Raw genomic sequence first — 23,476 nt, 5'->3', positions numbered from 1 at the left:
TGTGTGAAAAACATTTTGATAATGTTCAAACAGACGCCAGTCTCTTGGGAGTCACCCTAATAACGAGGGTCACCCTTAGCTCCCCCTAACTTTATTTACTATCATTTTTGAAGTCTCTCATTCTATCTTAGTCTCTAGGTGATGTTCTTTTTCAAGTTGTACATTGCTCTCAGAAAAAAAACAATATACTGTCCTCCCTCCTCTGTGTGCTACCCCATAATAATAAATCCAGCCTTATAAGATCTTCTGTCTTCGAGGCTTCTGTATCGTGTGGTAGTGCAGATTTCTGCTTCATCTCAAGGCCTTGTTTCCCTACGGCATTATCCTCTAGCTGTCAGCTGTACACCTCCTAAACTGCTTAGAAAAGAATCTGTTTCTCCTGGCCCCAGAGCTGACCTTGACCCTTTCCCAGTCCTGAGCACTCCTGGAAACTCAGCCCCCTCAGTACCTAATTCACGTCTGATACTCTTAACTTTCTTGCTCTGGCCTCAGGAGAGAGAGCACATTCTGAACACTCCTGCTTTTGTGTCGGCATCTCTGTGAGGTGATTTGGAAGGACTCCAACCAGGCATGGAAGGGCTCTTTGATAATATCTGATGGGTGGGTAACAAATTCGGGCACCTAGCCAAGACACACATTGCCTGTAATCGTTAACTCAGTCTGTAAACAGTTCAAACGGCACTGAGAGGCCGTCAGTTATTATATTAGAAGAAGCCTTTCATCTCTCTTGCTTAGCAGCCAGGCGTCCAGCACCGGCCCCCACTGGGGCCACTGGAGCCACGGTGCTCTGTGCACAGCCACCGAGGCCTAGGCCACACCGGGATGGGCAGTGGAACCTGCTCCAGTGACTGCCTTTCAAACTTTCAACATTGGAGCAATAACTAAATCATTCATTTCCTTTTGTCCCGCACCTGGAAGATGCTGGAAGGAAAAAAAAAAAAAAGAAGAAGAAAACCCAACAAACCTTGACCAGGAATAAATAGTGGGGAAGGAATTATATCACCTGGGATCGGAAATTTCATTTTTCAGCTCAATTTTCCTACCCACATTCATGTTTTGAAAGCTTTACAACCTAACCATTCACCTTTTTGTTGTCCCTTTACTCCAAATTGATTTTAAGATTGGTCCTCAGTGTACCTCATGCCTCCAACTAGCTTTAAAGTTATTCAGTATTACTAGACCCTAAGTGCAAGACACAATGCTGAGCCCAAAGGAACGTAAAGATTACAAACATTCCTGCCCTCAAGGTACTTACTAATTGAGACTTTTAAGATAATACCAGGCATATACTAGAGATAAGTACCACCATGAGCATTTATAAGTGCCAAATATGGTATACACTGAGTTTCTACTGGAGTTCACAGCAGTGTGGACAAGGCTGATCAGGGAAACTCCTTTCCAATTCTGTGAGAAAACTTTTTTCAGTAACTTTTTAAAAAATTGACCTCTTTTCCTTCATGTTTCTCATCCATTGTCTTTTGCCTTTTTCATTCAATTGCTAATTTTGCTAGGCACATACTGAGTGTTCTAGGTGTTTGGTGAATGAAATCAGTAAGTCTCTTTTAGAATTATTCTGGTAAGTAGAATTTTGCAGAGGTGGAGATATGGACCTGTCTTCCCTTTGAGCGTTCTGGTACCAGAAGATGGTGCAGGAAAACCAAGCACAACTTATTCTAAGCATCTTAATTGCAGAGGACCCTTTATTGACGAATATATTTTAAGTTGTTCAGATTAGTTTTAAGGCTACTATTGCTGAAGTGGTTTATTCCACATAGCACTGGAGCAAAATTTAGATTAGGCTGTAGTTTTAAATAAACAAGTGAAATAAAATCCTATACTCACCATAATCAAGGTGAGCATCAAAGCCCCAGGTTATGCCCCTTACACCAGAATCCTAAGTATAAAGGAGCTAGATTCTTTTCCTCTACAAAGCAATATCTTAACACTTGCCCCACTTCCTTCAACTGAAGGAAAATGATAGAGCCATAAGACATTCTTCCAGAAAAAAAAAGGGGTTTTGAGGGGTGAGAGGGAGCTGTCTTATATAATTAACTTGACTGGGGTCCTCATGATTTATGAGAAACCTCTGATCTCATGCCTCTTATTTTCTTTGTTTCATTTTCCATTTTGCTCAGCTTTCTGGGTCAGTTTTCATCCCCTTTTCATATTTTGGATTTGGGGTTTGCCTCTATCCTACCATCCAAGTTTTTTGTGCTGATTCTGAATGTAGCTTTGGAAGAGCATGGATAAAATAAAAAAGAAGGCATGGCTTGAGGATGTGCAAGCTTGAACTCCATCCTGTGTTCTGCTTCTGATTTACCAGTCTGCTGAGGATGAACTCCACTAAATCCTTTCTTTTACCTAGGATGACAATACTTTCCCATACTTCATAGAAAAAAGCAGCTCAATCTTAAAGAAAGAAATGAAATCCTTTAGAAGAAAAGAGGCACTAGAGCAAACAAAATCAAGTTTTTTTACCAATTGCTCAGCATTGTTATTTGTTCATGGTAAACATAGTGGTTATTTGAAAGGATGTGTTAAATCACATTTATACAGTAGAATTGTAGAAGTGCAGAATTTATAAGGTACTTATACAAGGAAGCTTTGAGGCATGCTATCTGATCCACTCAATTCAATGCCTTGGTTCATTTTGAGGTCGTTTACAGGTTTAATATGATGGAGAATAATAGAGGAAGCCCCTGCTCTTCCACCTGAATATAGCCTGTCTTTTGGGAAATGATCAGTCTTAAATTCTGGCTCCCCACCCTCATTCCTTTCCTTGTACCTGTTAGTAAGGAAGCTGCCTACAATTATTTTGGTCCCTCTAGATCAATGGTTCACAAATTTTAATGTGTATCAGAATCAGTTTTAGAAAGCTTCCTAAGACACAGATTGCTGGGCCCTGTCCCCAGAGTTTCTGATACAGTGTGACTGAGGTGAGCCCTGAATATTTGCATTTTTAACAAATTCCCAGGTGATGTTGATGTAGCTGGGTCTTTGGGACCACATTTTGAGATCCAGTGCTTGAGGTTACTGCCTACTTTATAACCATGATGACTTTAACAGGTACCGACCATCTTCACAGGGCCAGAGCATCCAACTTGTTTTGAAGTGACTGAGGCTTTACTGTCTGAAAGTGGGCAGTTAGGTACAAGAGATTTTGTCCTCCTTGCAGAGATTAAATGGCCAGAAGGCTAGGTCATCTACCTACAGGCACCTGGCAAATGGCTTACAAACTCTTTTAAGCAGCAGGTAGCAGGTAGCAGGTGGGAGCTCGCTTTTGGAAAACCTATTAGCTGGGCTACAGAACTAATAATATGACATAAGGAGAGTAAAACCAATGCTTTTGATTAGTTTCTGTGTCATCCTCAAAGAGAAGATCCAAGGTTGCCTTGCCTTTAGGAATTCTCATTTTTCTTCCTTCCACTTCCCTGAACTACAGAACCTCTTAGGTTGTACATTAGATCATTTTAGCAGCTAAGTGATTCGAGTTTCACTCTAGTGTAGCAGCCTGCACAGCTCCTTCCCTTCTGGGTTTATTGCAGTGGGACCTGCTCAAGTGAACCAACAGCCACAAACTCTACTTTTAATAGGATTCATTTATGCAGCCATTTTAACCTTAAGTATTTTCATGCATTAAACTTAACATTTAATGTGTTACATCAATAGTACTATATCTGAAGATATAAACAGTGTTTGGCAAATCTGTAGCTCCAGCCCTGTCTTTTCACTCAGACTCCAATTCTTATTTCAAATTGCCTATAGGATTTAAATGTTCATCTTGAATTCGGCCTTCCCAAGACTGAATTAAATTTTCCCTGCTCAAAATTAACATCTTTTTCCTATATTCCTCTTTTGGTTGATGCAACATTTCCCCCCAGTTCTCCAGGTTTAGAAACTTTAACTCCTTCATCCCTATAGTTCAATCTGTCAGCAAGTACTTTCAACACTTCCTTCATAATTTCTGTGATTCATCCCTTTGCCTTTTAACTGTTACCACCAGAGTTCACGCTCTCATCATGCCAGTAATAGGTTACTGGAACAGCTCTCGTATTGGTTTTCCTACCCCCAGTTTTCCTTTCATTCCACTGTAGTTTTTACTCTGATACTATATTGTTCTGCTTAAAATACTGTTTTGATCATGAGCTCCCCTTGCTTCAGAATTTAGGATGATTCCTTTTTCACAGATGGCCAAAAAGGTCTAACTCCTATCCTGTCATTCAGTGGCCTTCACAGGTACACCCTACCTCAGCTATCCAAACTGTCTCTGCAGATCTGTTTTTTAGTCATACAAGTCATGTACCTTGAAGACTTGAGAAAAACTGGTCAGGAACCCCACTTTTCCTCTCACTTGGGCCCTTGTTTTTTTCTCAAGGCTGTAGCTGGGAAGTTCCCCAAATCCATTTGACAGATGCGAATGGACCAGATCCTGCTTATTTTACTTACGTAGTTATTTTTCTCCTATTCGAAGGGCTGGCTTAAGATCTGTCTCCTCCGCAAAGCCCACAGGACCTATTGGCTGTACCACACCATGTGACACTCGATAATAAATCATTTTTTACCACCATTTAGTTTGTGTATATGTGTGTATTATCTCCCCAATAAAACTGTGACTCCTGGGAAGGACCTAACACAATTTTGGGAGGGAGATAGGTGTTTACAAATACTTGCCAACTAAGAGGCCGTATTTCAGGCCCATTCTGAAGTGCCCATGGGGAAAATCTCCATGAGTCCCCATCTAGCCTCCTACTCAATAGTGACATCGCGTGACTCTCTATATCTTGACAAGGAACATTGGGGAGCTATTGATCTTCCCTGTTATAAAGGGTTTTGGGGGAAATTGTAGCAGTTGCTATATTTTAGGGAGAAAGATGGCTCCAGAAACAGGCTTGATAATGTCCAGGCTAAGAATAAACTTAGTGACAGACAGCAACTCCGCTAGTTAGGTATTTGGCTAGGAAGGGAGTTCAGCATCTGAAGCGTTTCGGGTGGGTGTGGGCTTAGCAATTAGATATGCTGCTACTTTCTGAGGTAAGCCTACCTAAGGGCAAAAGCATGGCCCGATGACTGGGGGCCCGATGACTCCTGCACTGTAAGAACTCATTTATAGGCATCTGCCCAGAGGTACCCACCCGAGCAGACACTAAGAAGAAGCAAAGGAAAGTGCCCAGGACCTCAGTGTAGTCACTGTGTCAACAGCAATATCAGATAAGGTGGTTTTTTTATGTGGGGGGGGGGTGGTGAGGGGAAGAGCTGATGCACCTGTGGTTAGTGATTCAGAAACTTGGTGCCACATTATATGGCACCGTGAAGCCACCTTATGTTCCAGCCACCCCATGGTGGCTGATGTTTTATAATTACCTATTTACTAACTGAGCCAAGAGGAAATGGACTGGATGGAAGCCAGAGTAAGGTATAGTTATCTCTTAGCTGAGCCACATTCGAAACCTATGAAGCCAAATGGCTCTTTGGGACTCCTTTCTATACCAGTGGAGCGATTGTCATTGTCAACCTAAGAGTGTTTGCTTTTTATAGGTATCACGCATTTCTGCTTGCCTCTTCCTAAAACAAATGTATGTTTCCATTTAAATGTATTCAAATGAGCCCCTATGGCTCACACGGGTTGCCAAATTATGATATCTCAAGCAGGAACAGGGTCCAGACAATTCCTGTTGGCTGAACTAGGACTGAACTTAATCCTAGACTGACTCAGCTTCTCTGTTAAAGTTGTTTGGAATTCTGATATCCCGCCAGAGATTGTTTCTAAAGAGTTCTCAGTGTGAAGTATGAATCACAGATGAATGGAGTCTCGGGAGACCAAAAGCTCAAGCTCAAGTAATAATTCAATACACATTTATTGATTGCCTGTTATGTTAGGGCACTGGGTTATGTGGGATATAAAGAAACCCCTTGACCTCAATGTAGTAGATGAGAATATAAAGCAGAAGATGAAAAGTGCCTTACAATAAATACAAACAAGTTGATTGGGATATTTCAGTTGAAGAAGAGATTCTTCATGAAAGAGGTGGCGTATAAACTTGTCCTTGAAAGATAAGTAGGATGTTTTAAAGTGACAGGATAGGAGTAAGAGGCATTCCAAGAGAATGTAAGAGAATAGTGAGTAATACAATTTGGTTGGACAAGTAGTATAGTATATTTAGGAGGGAAATGGAGATGAAGCTGAAAAGGGAGAGGGGAAGAGAAAGGAATTAGTACTTTTTGAGTGCCTACTATGTGCAGGAATGGCTGGTACTTTAATTGCGTTTATTTCATTTAATCTGTACAATGATTTTCTTGGGTGGGTGGTGGTACCCTCATTTTTTTACCCATAAGGAAACCAAGACTCAAGAGGTTAGGCCACCCTTCAAAGTCACACACATCTTGTACGTGACAGAGTTGAAATGTGAAACCAAGTTGTCTGATTCCAAAGCCCTGATTTGATAGGCTGAGTTTGAGTTTAATTCAGAAGGCAGTGGAGAGTCATGGTATTTGAACAGGACAGTGATATGATCAGTGCTATCTTTAGGAGATTGTTCTTGCAGAGATATACAGAGATTTAGAATAGTGAGAGATTGGAGGCTAGTTAGAAGCCTATTGTAATTGTTCAGACTCCAGAGACATAGAGAAGGTTGGTTTCCAAATAGGAGTTTAAGTGATTGGATACAGGGAGGAGGAATCATAATGACTCTGAGATGCTCAGGCTAGATCTCTAGGAAAATGATGTCCCCATTAACAAAAATGGGTAAGGTAAGAGGGCTTATTGGTTTAGGGTAGAGTAGAGGACGAAGATGGTCTATAGGTTTGCAATATTTGAGTTTGAGGTACCAGTAAGATGACAAAGAAATAATGTCCAATAGGCCTTTTGAAGTGCAGGAGAATTTGACTTTGGAGACAAATTTGGGAATTATCATCAAAGATATTGGGGTGATAAGAATACCAGAGAGAAATAATAGAAATCAGAGAATATGTCTTTATATTTAAATGAGAGGAAGAAGAGAAGAAAAAGAAAGAGGCAACAGATGAGGGACAGTCAGAGAAGTAGCATTATGTCATGAACCGCAGGTGAGGAGGGTGTCAAGAATGGGTATTCAACAAATCAGAAGGAATTTAGGAATATTTGTCTTCCTTTAGCCTCAGTCCCTTTTCTTAGGAAACAACTGGCACCATTAAGTTCAGATATGTCCTTTTTTTTTTTCCCCCTGCTTTTAACTCTGTTATGGAGGAAATCAGGAAATCAAGAGAACTGTCTATTAGAAATGTGTTTGGTGGTCACATTTTTTAATTTAAGCTAGTGAAAGCTCTCAATTTTTGTGCTAGCAAAATAAAGTAAAAATTTTCAAGTCTTGCGCTAAATCATTGGAGGTTTAGTTCCCAAGGAGGCTCTTATAATTTTGGTGCTTCTGTTCTTTGACTCTGTGATTCTTCCTGTGGTCCATGCAGTCTCCTTTCATTATATTTAGTACATGAAATCCACGCCCAGAATTCAGGATTCCTGGTTGCAAGCCCAATATGCATTGCGTTGTTTCTTCAACCTAATGTGTGATATGGGTGGTACTAATAAAGGAGAATAAAATAGCTAATGAAGGATTATAAAGCACTTTGCTAATATAAACTGCAACATCAAAGCTGAATAATAGTCTTAATTTAGGGTGAAGGGTTCCATTAGCAGAGTAAAAATAAAAAGGACAAAGGGTAGTGTTGCTTTGTACCTTGATAACAGTGTACAAATCAAAAGTGCTGCTATTGATCCTTATTGCCCTGTGAACTCTCAACCCAGGAATTTGGCTCCTCTCCCTAACTCTCTAAGTACTTCCCTCACCCACTAAGTCTGATGATGACACCTCCCTGAATCTCCTGACAAATGCAAACAGGAACTTCTATTCAGCAGAACTAACTTGGTAACTGAGAAGATTCCTCTTCCATTTATCAGCACTTTGATTATCTTTTAGTATCTCTTACCATCTGCACTTAGCAAGAAAAATAAAGGGGTTTGGGCAATTAGGAAGTAACAAAGAACTCATAGTTCACAAAGAGCAAGTCAAGGGATGTTTGGAATATTTGAGCATACAGTCACATTTGGCGTGAGGTAGCCTCCCTACCATCCTACTCAGGGCAGAGTAAGCTGGCGAGCTGATCAGGCTGCCGGGGAACCTGAAACAAAAGCAAGGGGATGATATCAAATGGCCCCTCAACTGAAGTCTTTAAATTCTGGGCTTCAGACACATCAACTTTTTAGGGTATAAAGCATGGAGAAAAGAAATATAATTCATCGCTCACTCCACTAAAGGTAAGTTAAAAGAACACACTCAGAAAAAGCATGGAATACTGTTGGGAGTAAATCAGCTCTGAATTGTTCCGTGCAGATCACTGGTCCAAGTCCTCATAACATCTTGGTAGGGACTGAAGTTCACCTGAGACACTCAGCCAACGCTATGGCCTAAAGCCAGTGGGGAGCAAGACTTTCTTTGAGTCAATTCTATAGGGATGATAAATAAATAAAATTGTTTTAATAGTCTCTAAATGACTCCTGCCCTGAAGGAGCTCCCCATCAGATCTAGGAGATAGACTAAAGGACCCAAAGTGACAAGAGAGCACTTCCAAAGCGACATAGCAAGAGTAAGTTAGTCTACCCGTTCATTCCATGTTCTCCTAGTATGTATGTGCTGTGCTTTGTGAACTTGCATTCCCCATGTCTTGTTTCACAGATGGTCTTAGGACTGTTTTACATGAGCGGGTGTATGCATGAGTATAGATCTACTGTTAGATTCTAGTCTCTTGAGAGCAGGAGCTATTCCCTTTTTTTTTTGGCAGGGAAATGTGTTATGGGTTATGCTCGACTCTGCACATTGATACTGAGGAAAGACAACAAATAAGAGTATCTGGGGATGGGTTATTAAGTAGGAAGTTCCTCCTAAAATAAGTGAGTTTTGTTCAGGGTTGTGGAGAAGATTTAGGCGTCATGTAAAAGGGAAGGAAGAGACCTCTCCCTTGCTAAGAGGTCAAAATACTATAAAGCTGACTTTAAAACTTATAGGGAATATACAGATTTCTGAAGAGAAAGCAGAAATCTGAAAATATTCATATCCTGATCAAATAACAAGGCAACCACCAAACTTATTTATCTCAGATCTGTTCATTAAAACAGATAAGTCAACATGCATATTTTTCTTAACATCTACCATGTACTAAGGGATGAATAGTACCTAGTCCCTGACTTGAAGGAGCTCAGGATCTACTTTACAGGAAGGAGGAAAGGACTAGTGTTCTGTTGAACATCTATTAAGAACCAGGCGTTCTCCTGCAGGAAATGGGTAAGAGAGTGGGTCACAGTGGAACACTGAAACAACTAACTGTAAAAGGTAAGTGGCATCTAAGGCTTTTGAATATATCACTTTAAGAGACTATATGGGGGAAAGCATTTAATTTGGGGGACTGAAGGCTGGTGAGAGGATTAGAAAAGGACCCAGTTCGGGCTGGGCTGGGAGGTCAAGGGCAAAAAGGGGTGGGGAGCTGTAGGACTTAGATCTTGGAGTCTCTGGCTCACAGGGGAAGGGGAGGTGCCACTTTTATCTCTGTAGAGCCAAGGAGATAGGGGAAAGGTTCATAGGAAGAGAAAGTAAAAGGAATATAGCAGCGAACCAAACTAGCTTCCCATCTTATACACTTCCTGTAAAAGATTTCTTAAGAGCAAAGACAGTGTTTTTCTGGTCTCATTCTCTTTAATGCCTAGAACTCTGCCATAGGAGGCCACTTCGATGTCTTACTTTTTAGTTCCTAGGAGCTCAAGAGTTGCTGCTATTGGGAATTGCTAAAGTATTCAGAGGATGGAAATAGCAATGGCACAAATGCCAAGATATCCAGGCACCATCCACAGAGAGCCAGTGAAATGCTGAGCCCAAAATGGTAGTACCTCCTAGGTTCTCACAACACCAACTCTTACTTTTTCTTTTATCCCCTGCCTAGAAGGCTGCACCATGGGTGGGAATAAAAATCTACTCTCCTGTTGCATCCAGGCAGCTGCCAGCAGTCTGTTTGCCTTGTTCTTTGCTGGCAAATCATTAAACAGCGCCCCCAAAGCAGGCCTCTTCCCCAGGGCCACCCCATGGACAGGGGTTCAGACCTGTGGTCAAAGGGCTGTCAGCAGTCAGGCTGGAGCCCTTGGGCCGTCTCCAGCACAAGCCTCCCCTGACAGTTGCCTCTTCTGAACAGAAGCCTCCTTGGCCTGATCTCAAACCCCAGTGGCTTTTGAGGAGACACTCTGGGCATCTGTGTTGGCTGTGGCTTGAATCATTTTGTCCTCCTCCTCCTGATGTAATTTCTAAGTGCAGCTATCCCTGTATTTCCTCCGTTGTTTCTGTATTGAAGCACAGGCCCATGCTCCGTATTTTTTTCCACTTTGCAATGTAAATGGAATAGTATGTTACTGCCCAGGAGATGGGGATTGTGATCAGCCAAGCAAACTCTATAGCTTCACCCCATGCCCACTCACAATGTGACGGTTAAAACCTGGGCATCGATTTGGTTGCGCTGGCCCATTTGGATACAGTGTCTGCCCTCCAAGGGCTTCTGAGCCAGTCGTGGAAGACAGCAGTATGGAGCCGAGTTTGCAGGGCAACTTGAAATCCCTACAGCCTCTGAGCAGGAGACTAGGCCAGAAAGACATGGAATGTGTGTGTGAAACCACCAGGTTAATGTAGCCATTTCACACTCTTGCACTGAAATCACCAAACTTAGCAATGCTTGAGCAGCTCTGCTGATAGTCCTGATACACCTCTGGCATATTTAAGTGAATAATCTGATTTCCTCAAGTTTCATTTCTTTGGTCTTTTTCACAAGGACTGTCTGGTTTTAGTCTTTGGCCTTTTCAGCAATAAAATCTGAACCTAAATAATTACTTAAAAACAAACAGTCCCTGCTTCCAGCAGGTTTCTAAATTCCTACCATCTCTGGCATGAGTTTGGCTAGAACAAGAATAACAAAATAATAAAGCAAACTGTGTCAAGGCTGTTTGCAAACAGCACATTGGGTTAAATGTGAGAGTTCAGTGAACCCTCTCACTGTGGTAAGAGTGAAGGCCATGCCTGGGAAGGGCCCTGTCCAAAGCCTCCTTAGACCCTTAGCCTGGAAGTGTGAGGAGCAGGTATCACCCCTCGCGATGCTGCCACCTGTGTGAAGACCTCAGCCTTTCTGCAGGGGCCTCTTTGAACGAGACCCGGCTAAATGAGGGGCCTCAAAAGTGGTGCCTCCAATAGGATGGAGGTCAGGGCGGGCGTCAGAATCTCCCACGACAGTGGTCACTAACTGAGGGCAGAACTCAGCTGACATTTCAGGACCTCTTGGTAGGATTCTTAGCAGTTTGAGGCAAGGTGAATGCCTCACCTGGTGGAGGGAGAGAGTCCAAACCACGTGACTGGCGTGTCTTCTAAGGTCTCGACGTTTGTGGGCCTCAGAGCCTTGGTATTCTATTTCACAGCCTTCCTTCCAAAGTGTGCTGATGTAACTAAAATGGTATTTGATGGGCTCCTCCCTCTCCTTTGCTCCTAACTTCATGAGTAGCTTCTTGGTGCCCCTGTAACTAGAGGTCATTCTGGACTGAGTCAGGGCAAAACCTGTTTCTATATGGGAAGATAGTGGACAAAAGGTCTACCTCTTGGGTAGTTGTGATTTTTCTCCTTCTCTCTCTCTGGTTACTGCCAAATAAGGTTTCTTCTCTGATATCAATTTATTTCAAAAACAGCTCAGATGGTTAGCTTTCTCTTCTTTCTCCACCCTTTCTTCTTCCTGCTTGTGGCTCTGCTTATGACCCTCTGACCCACCCTTACAAAGACGCCAGGCAGAGTGTGCGGTCAGGAAAGCCCCACCACGGGGCCATCATAGGGTAAAGAGGCCCAGTTCCATCACGGAGCCTGGACACGATCTGAGACAAGCAGAGGTGAATTTTTAACTTGAAGAATGGAGGCTCTAATGTGGGGGGGAGACAGTGAGAGAGATGGCAGTCTAGCTGAATGTCCATTATCTGGGTCTGAGCTTCTGTGACCTCTAATTTTAGGACACACCTTTCTTATCCTAGACAAACACAGACTATTCACTGGGAAAGCGCCTCTGAGCAGTGTCTGGGTCTGGCTGCCTTGCTGTGGCTAGAAGAGATGAGATAAGCCCTAGGGGAGAGGAAGGGAGCTGAGGATGCCGGGCAGAGAGGGCCTAGGCCCAGAGGGAGAAGGAGCAGACAGACTTGGCTCTGTCTTGTTGCTAAGACTGATTCAAGTTTGAAAATTCTAGAAATGTAGGCCCTCCTGAAGCCTTCTGTTCAGGCATTGTAGTACTCGGCTGATGTTTGCTGTACCACACAGAATACTTCCCGACACGTAGACCTGGAGGTGGCGTGGTGGAGTAGTCAGGGAGCTGGGATTGAATTTAGGAGAACTCAGCTTCCTTTGAGTGCCTCCGTATGTAACCATGGTCCATCTGTAAGGTGAGGCTCGCGTTCCTCATCTGTGTAAAGCAAGTTTTAAAGGTCCCTTACAGGTCTGGACCAGGCTCAGCTGTTAGCAATTCACATCTCTTTTATAAACTGTATGACAATTGGATTCAAGTTGAGCCTTATTCATTCTTTCACCAAATACTAAGGGCCTACAACATGCAAAGCCCCCTGACTGGACCCTTGGTGGGCTCAGCTCCTCCACTCAGACGGTTGCCCTGCCTTCTCTTGGAAGCTGGCGGGTCCTTTCAGCTCTTCTGTTAACAGCCCTCTTGCTCACCAGCGCCCCTGACCCCAGAAAGCTTTTCCGGATCAAGTTAGAAATACTGGAGGCCTCTGTCATCCATCCTCTCTCTTGCTAGTCCCTTTCCATCAGGGTTATGCTTCTCTCATCCCACCAACATTATTTTCTTTTGTACCTTAAAAAAATTACACAGTTAAGCAGGAATATATTTTCCTTGTAAAAGCATTTTAACAAAATCGATGAAGGGAAACTTTTCTTGACAATTCCCCAGCCTCCCAACTTAATTGATTAAGAAACTCAGCCATCCCAAAGAGGTAGAGATGCAGGCTAAGGTATGGATGGGAATGAGGTCTAGAAGCTTCCAAATCCTAAACAATTCCAAAGCCTAAACTATTGCCATTAGGATCTAACCTGTAGATGTGAGCATTGACCTCTTTAACTAAAGGGCAAGATGACCAAACTGGACCTCAGAGACTGTTCTGGTACTGGGAGCCAGAAGCAGCAACTCCAGGCCTGTCTGCTTTTCCCAACCCTCCAGCTACAGGAGCTTGACTTTATGAAGCTGGTGTGTCCTGCCACCTGAGATAAAAGTCAGGTAGTTCCAAGTTCAGGTAATGGAGGTTGCACAGGAGAGGATGATTATAAAATCTGAAAAGAGGAAATGGGTAGAAGGTGCCTTTGATGCCTGGCCAATGTTCCTGATTACAAAAGCAAAATTGTAGCAGGAAGTAAAGTTACCTGTCCAAGGCCTGGGTGAAGGTCTGTAAGTGGAATCAGAGAAGTGAGAGATTACTGCGGCAGAGCTGGGCTGGGAAACAGGAGACAGTAAAGAATTGCTTGCAAATGCACACACCCCAAGAGGAGGAGATGCCACGGATAAAATAAGACCAGCGTTAAGTTCGGGGCTCAGTTGAGCCCTGGAATGCCCTTTGTGAGGAGGTAATGAGATCACATGGCCTCCTTCATGGGAAGGAGGCAGGCTGAGAACTGGAAGAGCTTGTTCAGTGGGGTTTGGAGGGCTGAGCCCAGGAGGGAAGTGACCGTGGATAATGAGCTGTCCCAGACTGTGCCTTGTGGAACACTGGCATTCAGAGGCGCTGTGACGACTGCCAAGGGAGAAGTAGTCAGAAAGGGCTTTGTCCCTTCCAGGAATAAGGAGGGATTTTACCATTGCAGATGCAATAATAAAAACAGCTACCATTTTAATGAGCACCTACTGAGTGTTGGGCTCTGGGCTAGGCGCTTATGGCCATTATCTCTAGTCTTCGTGATAATCAGGAGGCATTTTTTTAATCCCATTCTGAAGATGAGGAGTATGAGGCTGAGAAAAGCTAAGTAACAACCTGCCCCAGGTCACATGGGTAAACGATGGAGTCAGAAAATGTACGTAAGGTCTGTTTGGGGAGGGAAGGGAAAAATCAGAACAAATAAGTTTAAGGAGGAGGACAGAGACATAGAGAACAGACACAAGAGCGTGAAATACAACACACACCACTAAAGACCTACATCTTTACATAGGTGTTTAAAATGTGTGCGCAAAGCGGAGTTCTCAGCCAGAGTGGCCTGGACACTGTGAGCAAGTCCTCTTAATCTGCTTCTCATAGCAGCATCTGGAACAGGGTGTCGGGGTGTCGCATCTCCTGGCCTTTTAGGAATATGCAAATAACCAATCCTTAAGCTCACCAACTTTCCAGGAACGCTCCCCAGCCACATCCACCCCAAATCCTGCAAGCCCATTTCTCTTGGCCCTCTCCTAGTGTCACTGAGGGGACGGGTGGCCGATGTAGAAATCATGTTTGCACCTTTGTTATTAGGACATCTTGCATCCCAAGGAGGCAGATGCATTTAGATCTGTTTTCTTCTCAGGAGCGCTCTTTCCAGCTGAAAACTCCCTGGAGGAGGGGGCAAAGACAGCCCCTGTGTTACACCCCAGGGAGACTAACACTGCCTTGCTAGGTAATGAACAGCACCCTGGTTCAATGGCCTTTTCTTGGCTTTTGCTTTTAATCTGAGAATATGTACTTGAGAAACTCTCATTGTAAAAGAAACCATACAGAAGTATAGTGAGCATGATTTTCATGCCACAAATATGACTATACAAGAAATACCATGGTACTTTATTACTTTTTTAATTGAATTAAACCTGACTTCAAGGTCCTATCCCACTAGGTCAATGGAAATTTGTTTTCATGGGAACTCCCCTCATAGAGCAGCCAAACTGAAATAGCTAAGGGACATCTCTGATACTTGTTCACACTGGTCTCCACAAATATGCCCATTGTCCGAGCACAATCCAGGTGGACACAGCATCTTTGCCGGGGTCCAGCCTCCTGGGGTCCACCCCTTTTGGGGCACAGGCTGTAGCTTCTGACAACTTGGCACATCTCCAGGCTGCTCCCACCCCCACCCCCCTCAAGATTCCAGGGACTCTGACCACCTGCGCCGCTCCCCACCCCCAACCCCAAGCCACCTCTCCTTTCTGCCTTCAGGACACTCACATTTCCTCAATGAGTTCAGTCTTTCATGGAAGTCAGGAAGATAGGTCTTTAGCAACATTTGCTTTTGGCCAATGCCCCTGAGGCAAGGAAATAGAAGGCGAGCCTCTCTTCTTGGAATGGGAGGAGGGAAAAGACAGGAACAACATATAAATAGCTGTCATTCTTTTTTAGTCTTCCACAACAGCACAAAATGAAACTCAAATTAATATCTCCACATATTAGCCTATGATCGAAGTACTCAAAGCAAAACACCAAAGTCTCTTCACCATTTCCTCTGTAATTCCTCTCCCAAAGCCACGGTTGTCGGGATTTGGTGGGCATTGTGCTGTCTTTATAGGTATTTGGTTGTAGACGTTCAATATTTAATTTTAAAACCTATGTAGCAGGCACTGGAGGGGCAGTGGAGGTCTGTCAAGGCTGGGGGAGAGAGGGAGGGATGTACACAGACAACTGAAACACGCTGGGGTGAGTAAAGGACTGGGGAAATACAGCGTACTAAGGGGGGCCCAGATGAGGGCCTCCAACCACGCTGACAGAGCAGCAAGCACCAGAGTGTTTGGGGACATGAAACAAGGTCTTTCTGGAGCGTGGGTTGCCGGGGGAAGAGGTATTGACAGGGATGGTAAGCCGTGAGGCGGGGCGTGAAGGCACTGGAGCAGGCAGGGCCTTTTAAGCTGTGTTTAAAAGTGCGGACTTCACTCTAAGAGCTATGAGGAGCCTTTTCAGTGCTTAGAGAGGAAGAGTGACACTCCCAAATTAGCATCTTAGACCACTCTGTCTTCAGTGTAGGGAACTGGGGGCGGGGGTGGGGGTGGGGGGAGGCTGGGGAGTGAGTTGACCCTAGTTAAGCGGTTATTTCAGTAAATTGGGATAGCAGTGATGGTGACCTGTGTCAGAGTAGCCGTGGTAGGAATGGCAGAAGGAGGACAAATAAGAGAAATGTTTAGGAGATAGAATTGTTAGAATTTGGTGCTTGGTTGTTGGTGGTAGTGGTAGGGCGTGAAGGAGATAGAGGAGAGGAGGAAGGTAACATCTGACTTGGGTGATAGGTGGGTGGTGGTTCCAGCCCCTCAAACAGGGAACACTGGAGGAACAGTTTTGAGGGATAAAATGATTAGTTCAATTTTGAACATGCTGAGTTTGAGGCGTCTCATTTAAGGTTCTTCAGGCAGAAGCATCCAGGCCCCTCCTGGGGTCTGGAACTCAAGAGAGGTCTGGGCTGCACATATGTAATTAACCACCTCTACGTGGAAACCAAAGCCATGGGATTGGCTGGGGTCACCCGGGGGACCATGGAAAGTAAAAAGAGAAGAGGGCCTAGGACATTCCTGGAAGTTACCACCGATATTTCGGGGACTTGTGTTTGGGCTTGTATGCTTTAGGAATGTATAATCAAGAAGGCAAATTTTCTTGGTTATGAATTGGGGGAAGGTATCATGTTTTCAAAGTCAAATGGAGATTGTTCTTAATTATTTATTTATTTATTTATTTATTTATTTATTTATTTATTTATTTTTAAAGTTTTAATTTATTGATTGATTGCTTGACTGCTATGTTGGGTCTTCGTTTCTGTGCTAGGGCTTTCTCTAGTTGCGGCAAGCGGGGGCCACTCTTCATCGCGGTGCGCGGGCCTCTCACTATCGTGGCCTCTCTTGTTGCGGAGCACGGGCTCCAGACGCGCAGGCTCAGTAGTTGTGGCTCACGGGTCTAGTTGCTCCGCGGCATGTGGGATCTTCCCAGACCAGGGCTCGAACCCGTGTCCCCTGCATTAGCAGGCAGATTCTCAACCACTGCGCCACCAGGGAAGCCCTATTTATTTATTTTTATTTTATCCTACTTCTTTCCATTTCCTCTGATCTTCTGCTCTCAGCTGTGTAATCCTGGGCGTGTTACTTAACTGTTCAGTGCCTCAGTTTCCTCTTTTTTAAAATGGAGACAATTATAGGGTTGTTATGAGGATAAAAAGAGGTAGTACACAAAAGCGCTTAGAACGCTCACTGGCCCACCATATTTACTCAATAAATGTACACGCTCATCGTCATCATCAGCATTAGCATGGACAGTGGCGGGTTTGCTCTGTGTTTCATTTGGAGTTGCATAACTCCAGAGGGTGGAGTCAGAGCTGGGTTCTAATCTTGTGTGACCTTAATTTCTCTGAGGCTCAAGCTTCTTCCTCTTCTTTAAGTGGGGATGAGCACACCTACCTCACAGTGAGATAACATCTACAGGCTCTGGCCTGCCAAAGGCATTTACTAATGGTTCATTTCCTCCTCTTCCTTCTTCCACAGTAGTTAGTTCAGGACCACGGAAGTCTGGTGACTCTGCACCACGTTTTTTCCCCTCTATCTCAGCATCCTACCATGTGGCACTACAGCACAGTACACGTTGGTTCCCCCGCGAAGGCCTGGGGGCAGCGTGGTGGTTAAGTATTTGAAAATCCTTCTCTAAAGACTACTCTTCTCCAAAGTGACTTTCTCCTGTCTCCATTGACCCTCTGGTCAGTGAGAGGCATCTTGGAGTTATCTTGAGAAAGCTGGACCGTGGGTAGGGTGTGGGAGCAAGCAAAGCAGTGGACTTCTGTGGCTGCTCCTGAAGGGAGGTCTCACATCTTTTGTTCTGCTGGAGCAGCTGCCTCCTGACTTCTCACCACACCGGTCTGTCCTCTGCCGTCACCAGGAGATCCTTCTCAGACACAGATCTGTGGTCCCTGCTCTTGCCGACTTTTCATGCCGGACCTAACTGCCCCTCCCAACCCTCAGCACAGGCCGCTTCCTCTGCCAGGAACCTACCCTCCCCCCTGGTTGTGGGTCCACTGGGTGAACACACACCTATTTAGTCCCCAAGGAAGCACTGAGGTCACTCTGCCCTCCTGCATGGGATTGTTGGGCCCCCTCCTCAGGCCCTCCCCCAAGCTCTTGAATGAACCTGCATCGTAACATCACAATACACAGTGTTTGCACGCTTGTCTTCTGAGCTTCTTTAAGGCAAGGAGCCTGTCTTATTCATTGTTGATTCCTTGCTGCATTGAACAGTGCCTGGCACCAAGAGAGCCTTCAGTGTTGGTAGAATGAAGAAATGAACGGGCAGGTGGACAGACTAATGGAGCTTGTTGAGATGGGGGCTACAGCTTCACTACAGCCCCCAACCTCATGCCCCAGCCCACTTCTGGGGGTTAGGGGGATATATAACCTTTCTCCCACACTAAACCTCGATCACCACCAGACTAATAGTCCTTAATTTCTGTGAGCAAGAATGGACATCCCTCCCATCTCATCACCCCCTGCCCAAAGATTTTTATTCACAAGGATACAATTCAAAGTGAGGTAGTGCATATGTATTGAGAACCTACTATGTTCAAGGGACTGCAGTGATACAGTGAGAGGAAATAGCCTGAAAGTGCCTTCAAAAAGTGACCGTGCTTTTATTTATTTTATTTTATTTTTTTGGCCGCGTTGGGTCTTCGTTGCTGTGTGCCGGCTTTCTCTAGTTGCAGAGAGCAGGGGCTACTCTTCGTTGCGGTGCGCGGGCTTCTCATTGCGGTGGCCTCTCTTGTTGCGGAGCACGGGCTCTAGAGCGCAGGCTCAGTAGTTGTGGCGAACGGGCTTAGCTGCTCCACGGCATGTGGGATCTTCCCGGACCAGGGCTCGAACCTGTGCCCCCTGCATTGGCAGGTGGATTCTTAACCACTGCGCCACAAGGGAAGCCCTGACTCTGCTTTTAAGTCCATCATTGACATTATCATGTTCATAAACATCTTCATAAATTCAAAATTCTCTCTGGTTCCTCTGATGGTTCTTTCTGGAAGTCCTTTAGTCTAACAGCAGTAGCCAGGGAATCATGGGCAGCTCCCTAGTAGGAAGTTCCCTTTCTTGCCAGAATACACTGGGTTTTCACCATGTGGGAACCCCTGGCCCATAGGATTATCCTTTGTTCTCACAGTACTCTAGGAAAATTAGATTCAAGGGGGTATTAGAATCACCCTGAAGGAGAAGAGCGTGTATAGAAGGGCAGTCTCATCCCTTTGATGAGGGGCCCTCTGGTCCCTGTTAGCATGGATAAGGCCCACTTCCCCTTAGTCGTTGCTCAGCACCAGCCGGGCTAGAGGCGCAGGGTCTCGGACTGGACCTGCCATACCCTCAGAGCAGGTGGGCTGAGCAGGCCGCATCATTCCTGGGGACAGAACGAGCTCCTAGGAATTGTGCTATTCAAGGCTTAACTCTTAGCCAAGCCTCACCCCAAAACAGTTCTTCTCCCTATCAGCACCCTGCTTAATCCCAGGATAAGCAAAGGGGGATGTTGAGAGGAGCAAGATGGCACCAAGTGAGAAGACCCAAGCCACAGGAGAGATGGGAATCTCCATGGCAACAGCTGCCGAGGAGACAGGAGGCTCCAGCAGCACCCAGCACTGCCCTGGGGGAGCAAGGAGGGAAGGCAGGATTCTGAAGGCACTGATATAGGCTCGCAGCCTGGGATTTTTGGAGCAGAATTAGGAGGTGAGAGAGGCTGGCGCCAGGAGAAGAGCCCTTTGCGGCTGACCAGTTTGGAAAAGCAGGGCCTGAGGACTGTTGGAACGGCTTTGCAGCAGGCTCTTCATTTACACACCTCTTGCTCCTATCTGCTCCCACCGCCATGTGTCCTTGGCCCTGGCACCCCTGAAATGACAGCTGGTGGCTCCTAGCTTACCATGAGGCCATCTGATAAGAAGGCCCCCTCTTTCATGGCACCAGGAGACCTGCCAGGTACCTGTGAGAACAGTGGGGACATGCTTGGCTCTCGAGTTATGCCTTCTGCCCCCTAGAGCCCCCTAACCTGTCTCTCTCTCTCTCTGCAGTCCCACCCCCTGTACCTGTGCAACGCCAGCGACGACGACAATCTGGAGCCTGGATTCATCAGCATTGTCAAGCTGGAGAGTCCCCAGCGGGCCCCTCGCCCCTGCCTGTCACTGGCCAGCAAGGTAGATTCGCACTTGACCCCCGCACACCCTGAACCCCTGTGCGCCCAGCTCTGGGCTGTGAGAGGTCCTGTGCTCTTTGTCTGCTTGTTTCCTGAGAGTGATGTGCTTAATTCAGGTTTTTATAACCCATGACTGGTCTGAGAGACATGGAAATTCAGGCCGCTGTCCTCTCCCCACCAGCCATGTGCCAGCAGAACGTTTTGGCTGTCATCTAGGGCATGTGCCCCATCCTAGCTCTTCCCCCATCACCTGGAAATTCCTACACCCCTTCCCCTGCCTAGCATCAGAGCAAAGAGGGGGTCAGCTGGAGGGCTTTTCCATCTTTCAGAAATATTCTCTGAGCACTATGCAAGAAGAGTGGAAACAGAAGCCATTAAAACACTCTTCCTCCGAGATTGCAAACCGTCAGCCCCGCACTTCCTCAGGGCACCTTTGGCTGGAGCTGGCAGCAGCTGCCACCTTTCCACTGTCATGGGCTTTCTGGTTTGCCATGCTCCCCACTGGCCTGCTACCTCATAGAGCCTGTAAACATTTGCATTCGTGACCCCTGCTTTAACATTAGTTACTATTTTCTTTGTGCTTGTCATGTGCCAGGTGGGACATGGGATAGATACTTCTTATATATATTAATTCTCATTTGCTTTTCACAACAATCAGGAAAACTAGACATTGTTATTCTCTAGTTGACATATAAGACAAATGAGGATCAGAAAACTTAAGTAGCTTGCCAGGGTGGCAGGGATAGGAAGGGGCGGAGCTGAGATCTGAACCGAGGCTTGTCCACTTCTCAAACCTGAGCTTTTAATCTCTGTGCTGTTACCTCCCATTCTGGCTGGAAAAACTGAACATAGGTGAAAAGAGTCTCGTGGTGAGCCAAGCCAGAGTGTAGTTAGACTGTGGGTAGCATGGTCAGGCAGACTTGGGGGAGGGGGTCCTGCTCCCAGGGGTGGTGGGAGAGGACGGTGACAGTCCCGCCCTATGCGCCTGCTCCTTGAACTCTGGCCCAGGGGATTTGTGATCCTCCCGAGGGCTGTTTCCTGGGCCATGAGTCTCAAGGAAACAGCCTGGGTTCTTACGTGATCCCCCAGGGGGCAGGGACTCGGGCAGGACTCGGAATGTGGTGCCCACAGATAGGGGAAGATATTCTCCCAGCCTGGTGCTGATGCAGAAGGGGCCCTGGGGAGGTGGGAGCTGGGGTCCAGGACACACCTGAGGAGCTGGAGGGTGTGGTGTCTCTGCAGGACGGTAAGTGTCCTACTGGCAGCAGCATTTTGTTAGGCTGAAGCTACCCTACCTCTGACTATTTCATTTCCATTGCTTGACAAAATATGGGCAAATGCCATTCATTTATTCATTTGGTAGATGAGTGCCCAGTGTGAGGTAGGTGAGTGTGAGTTAGAGAGAGGGGAGGGAGACAGACAGATGGAGGAGGACGGGTTCTGAGAGCTCTGCTGTCCCTCTGAAGCAGCGTATGATTTCACATGCGTGTGGGCCCTCGGCAACCCGCCGGGATGTGTCCACATAGGAGGTTTTCTTCTCGCCCCTAGAGGACCACTCTCCTGTAGGAGAAATGAGCCATGTGAACAGACACTGGGTGACAAGGAACATGTGGTCAGTGCTCTTTGAGGTACTTAATTAACCTTGCTGGGCCTTTGTTTCCACTACCATAAAATGGGACTTTTATTTCCTACCCCAGTGATCATTGTGAGGATGAAAATAGTGTACGTCAAGTGCCAAATAGTCCCTGAGCTAAATAAAACACAAAATCAAAAAGCCATTAGGAGTTCAGAAGAAGCACCTTGGCTGCTGCCCTGTGACCTTTTTTCTTTCTGAGGTCACTGCCTGAGCTTCCCGTGCCCACCCCCCCACCCCCCGCACCATACTCACCCCGCTTCCCCTCGCCCGTCTTCTCCCCCCATCACTCTGCGGAACTGCTCTGGCCCCAAGCTCTCCCGCGGGTCAGGTCCAAGGCATCCCTCGGATCTCTCATCCTTTGACCTGACCAAGTAGCTCCTACCTGGGGTCCCCTGGCCCAAAGGAGGTCTGTGAAGGTAGTAATGTGGATCTTTGGGCTACTTCCAATATTTTAGACTTCCCACAGGCTTAACTAAACTCTTCATTTTTTTTTGCTTTTGGTTGAATTCTATCAGTTCAATGTGTTAATACAAGTTATCTCATAGGAAAATGAATTGTGTGTAATAAATGCAGTTAGTTTGGTAAAACATATTTAAATATAGGGCTTGTGGGAGGCATAAGGGAAAGGTGGGTCTTTGGTGAGGAAATTCGAAAACCACTGACCTCAGTCAGCTCTGCTCTGGCAAATCAATTAGTGTCAGTGGTGCTGTCCCCATCCCCGGAACTGGGGCTCTTGAGCCAGGCAGCCCCAGGTCTGGGGCCTGGCTTCTCCACTGCCCCTCAGTGTGACCTGGACATGTGCGCTCAGCTCTCGGAGCCTCTGTTTCCCCATCTGTGAAAGGGGAACAATAACAGGGCTCATATCTTATAGTAGTTATGAGGAGTTGAGGAGACAGTACAGATGTCAAGCGCACAGCAATCACTCAATAAATGACTGCAGCTGTCACTGCTGTCCTTGTCATTGGCATCATCATCCTATGCTTTCATAGTTAACAAGGTTGGCCTTTTTCTGTCACGGTTCTCTCTTTTGATCTCTGACCCTCACTGTAGTTCTTCTGGACTCTCATTCTTGTCAGCATACCACCTTCCTCCCCCTACCTAGTCACCCAGATTGGTTTCTGTTTCTTTATTAGCACCTCCACAGCCATCCTTGTGATCCCCCAGGCCCTTAGCACCTCATGCCTGGACTGGAGCAGTGGCCTTTTGCCTGGTGGAAGGAGCTGGCTCTGGAGGCAAAAAAGTTGGGTACAAGGCCTGCCTCTCTTACCACAGAGAACACTCCCTGCTAACCAGGTACTCAGAAGGCTGAAGTCCTGGGTGGGAATTCTGCCTTCACTGCTTATCAGCTGTGTGACCCCGGGCAAGTTGTTCAGCCTCTCTGAGCCTCTGTCTTTTCCTCAATTCAAAAGTGGAGCTGATGCCTGTCTTATAGAATTGTTGTGAGGAGTAAATGAAATCATGTACGCAAAGCACATGGCGATAGATGTTATGATAATAACTAATACTTAAGAGTGGCTTAATGACAGATACAAATAAATAAATAAATAAATAAATAAATAAATACTTAAGGAACACTTACTATGTTCCAGGCGCATATTACAAGGCTTTACATGGAGTAACTTATATAGTCCTCAGAACAACCCTGTGAAGTAGGTCCTGTTATTATC

General features: G+C 45.7%; 1 protein-coding gene across 3 annotated transcripts in view; it reads left to right on the top strand.

Moving 5' to 3' along the window:
* RNF43 (ring finger protein 43) overlaps positions 1-23,476 on the top strand; it is a 59,949-nt gene that overhangs the window by 24,854 nt on the left and 11,619 nt on the right. For 2 of the 3 annotated variants that reach the window (XM_082372029.1, XM_082372027.1), the window contains exon 2: positions 20,052-20,174. Coding sequence is in view for 1 of the 3 variants with exons in the window: in XM_082372027.1 (XP_082228153.1) it covers positions 20,052-20,174 (123 nt within the window). In the remaining 2 variants the exon portion in view is untranslated. Of the gene's footprint in view, positions 1-20,051; positions 20,175-22,992; positions 23,103-23,476 lie in introns of those variants that run through there. The other variant, XM_082372028.1, reaches the window with a different exon arrangement.

This window comes from Balaenoptera borealis (assembly GCF_965194805.1).
Source record: "Balaenoptera borealis genome assembly, chromosome: 20".
In the NCBI taxonomy this organism is placed as follows: Eukaryota; Metazoa; Chordata; class Mammalia; order Artiodactyla; family Balaenopteridae; genus Balaenoptera; species Balaenoptera borealis.
The sequence above is the reverse complement of the archived record's forward strand: the minus strand, read 5'-3'. Positions and strand labels throughout refer to the sequence as shown.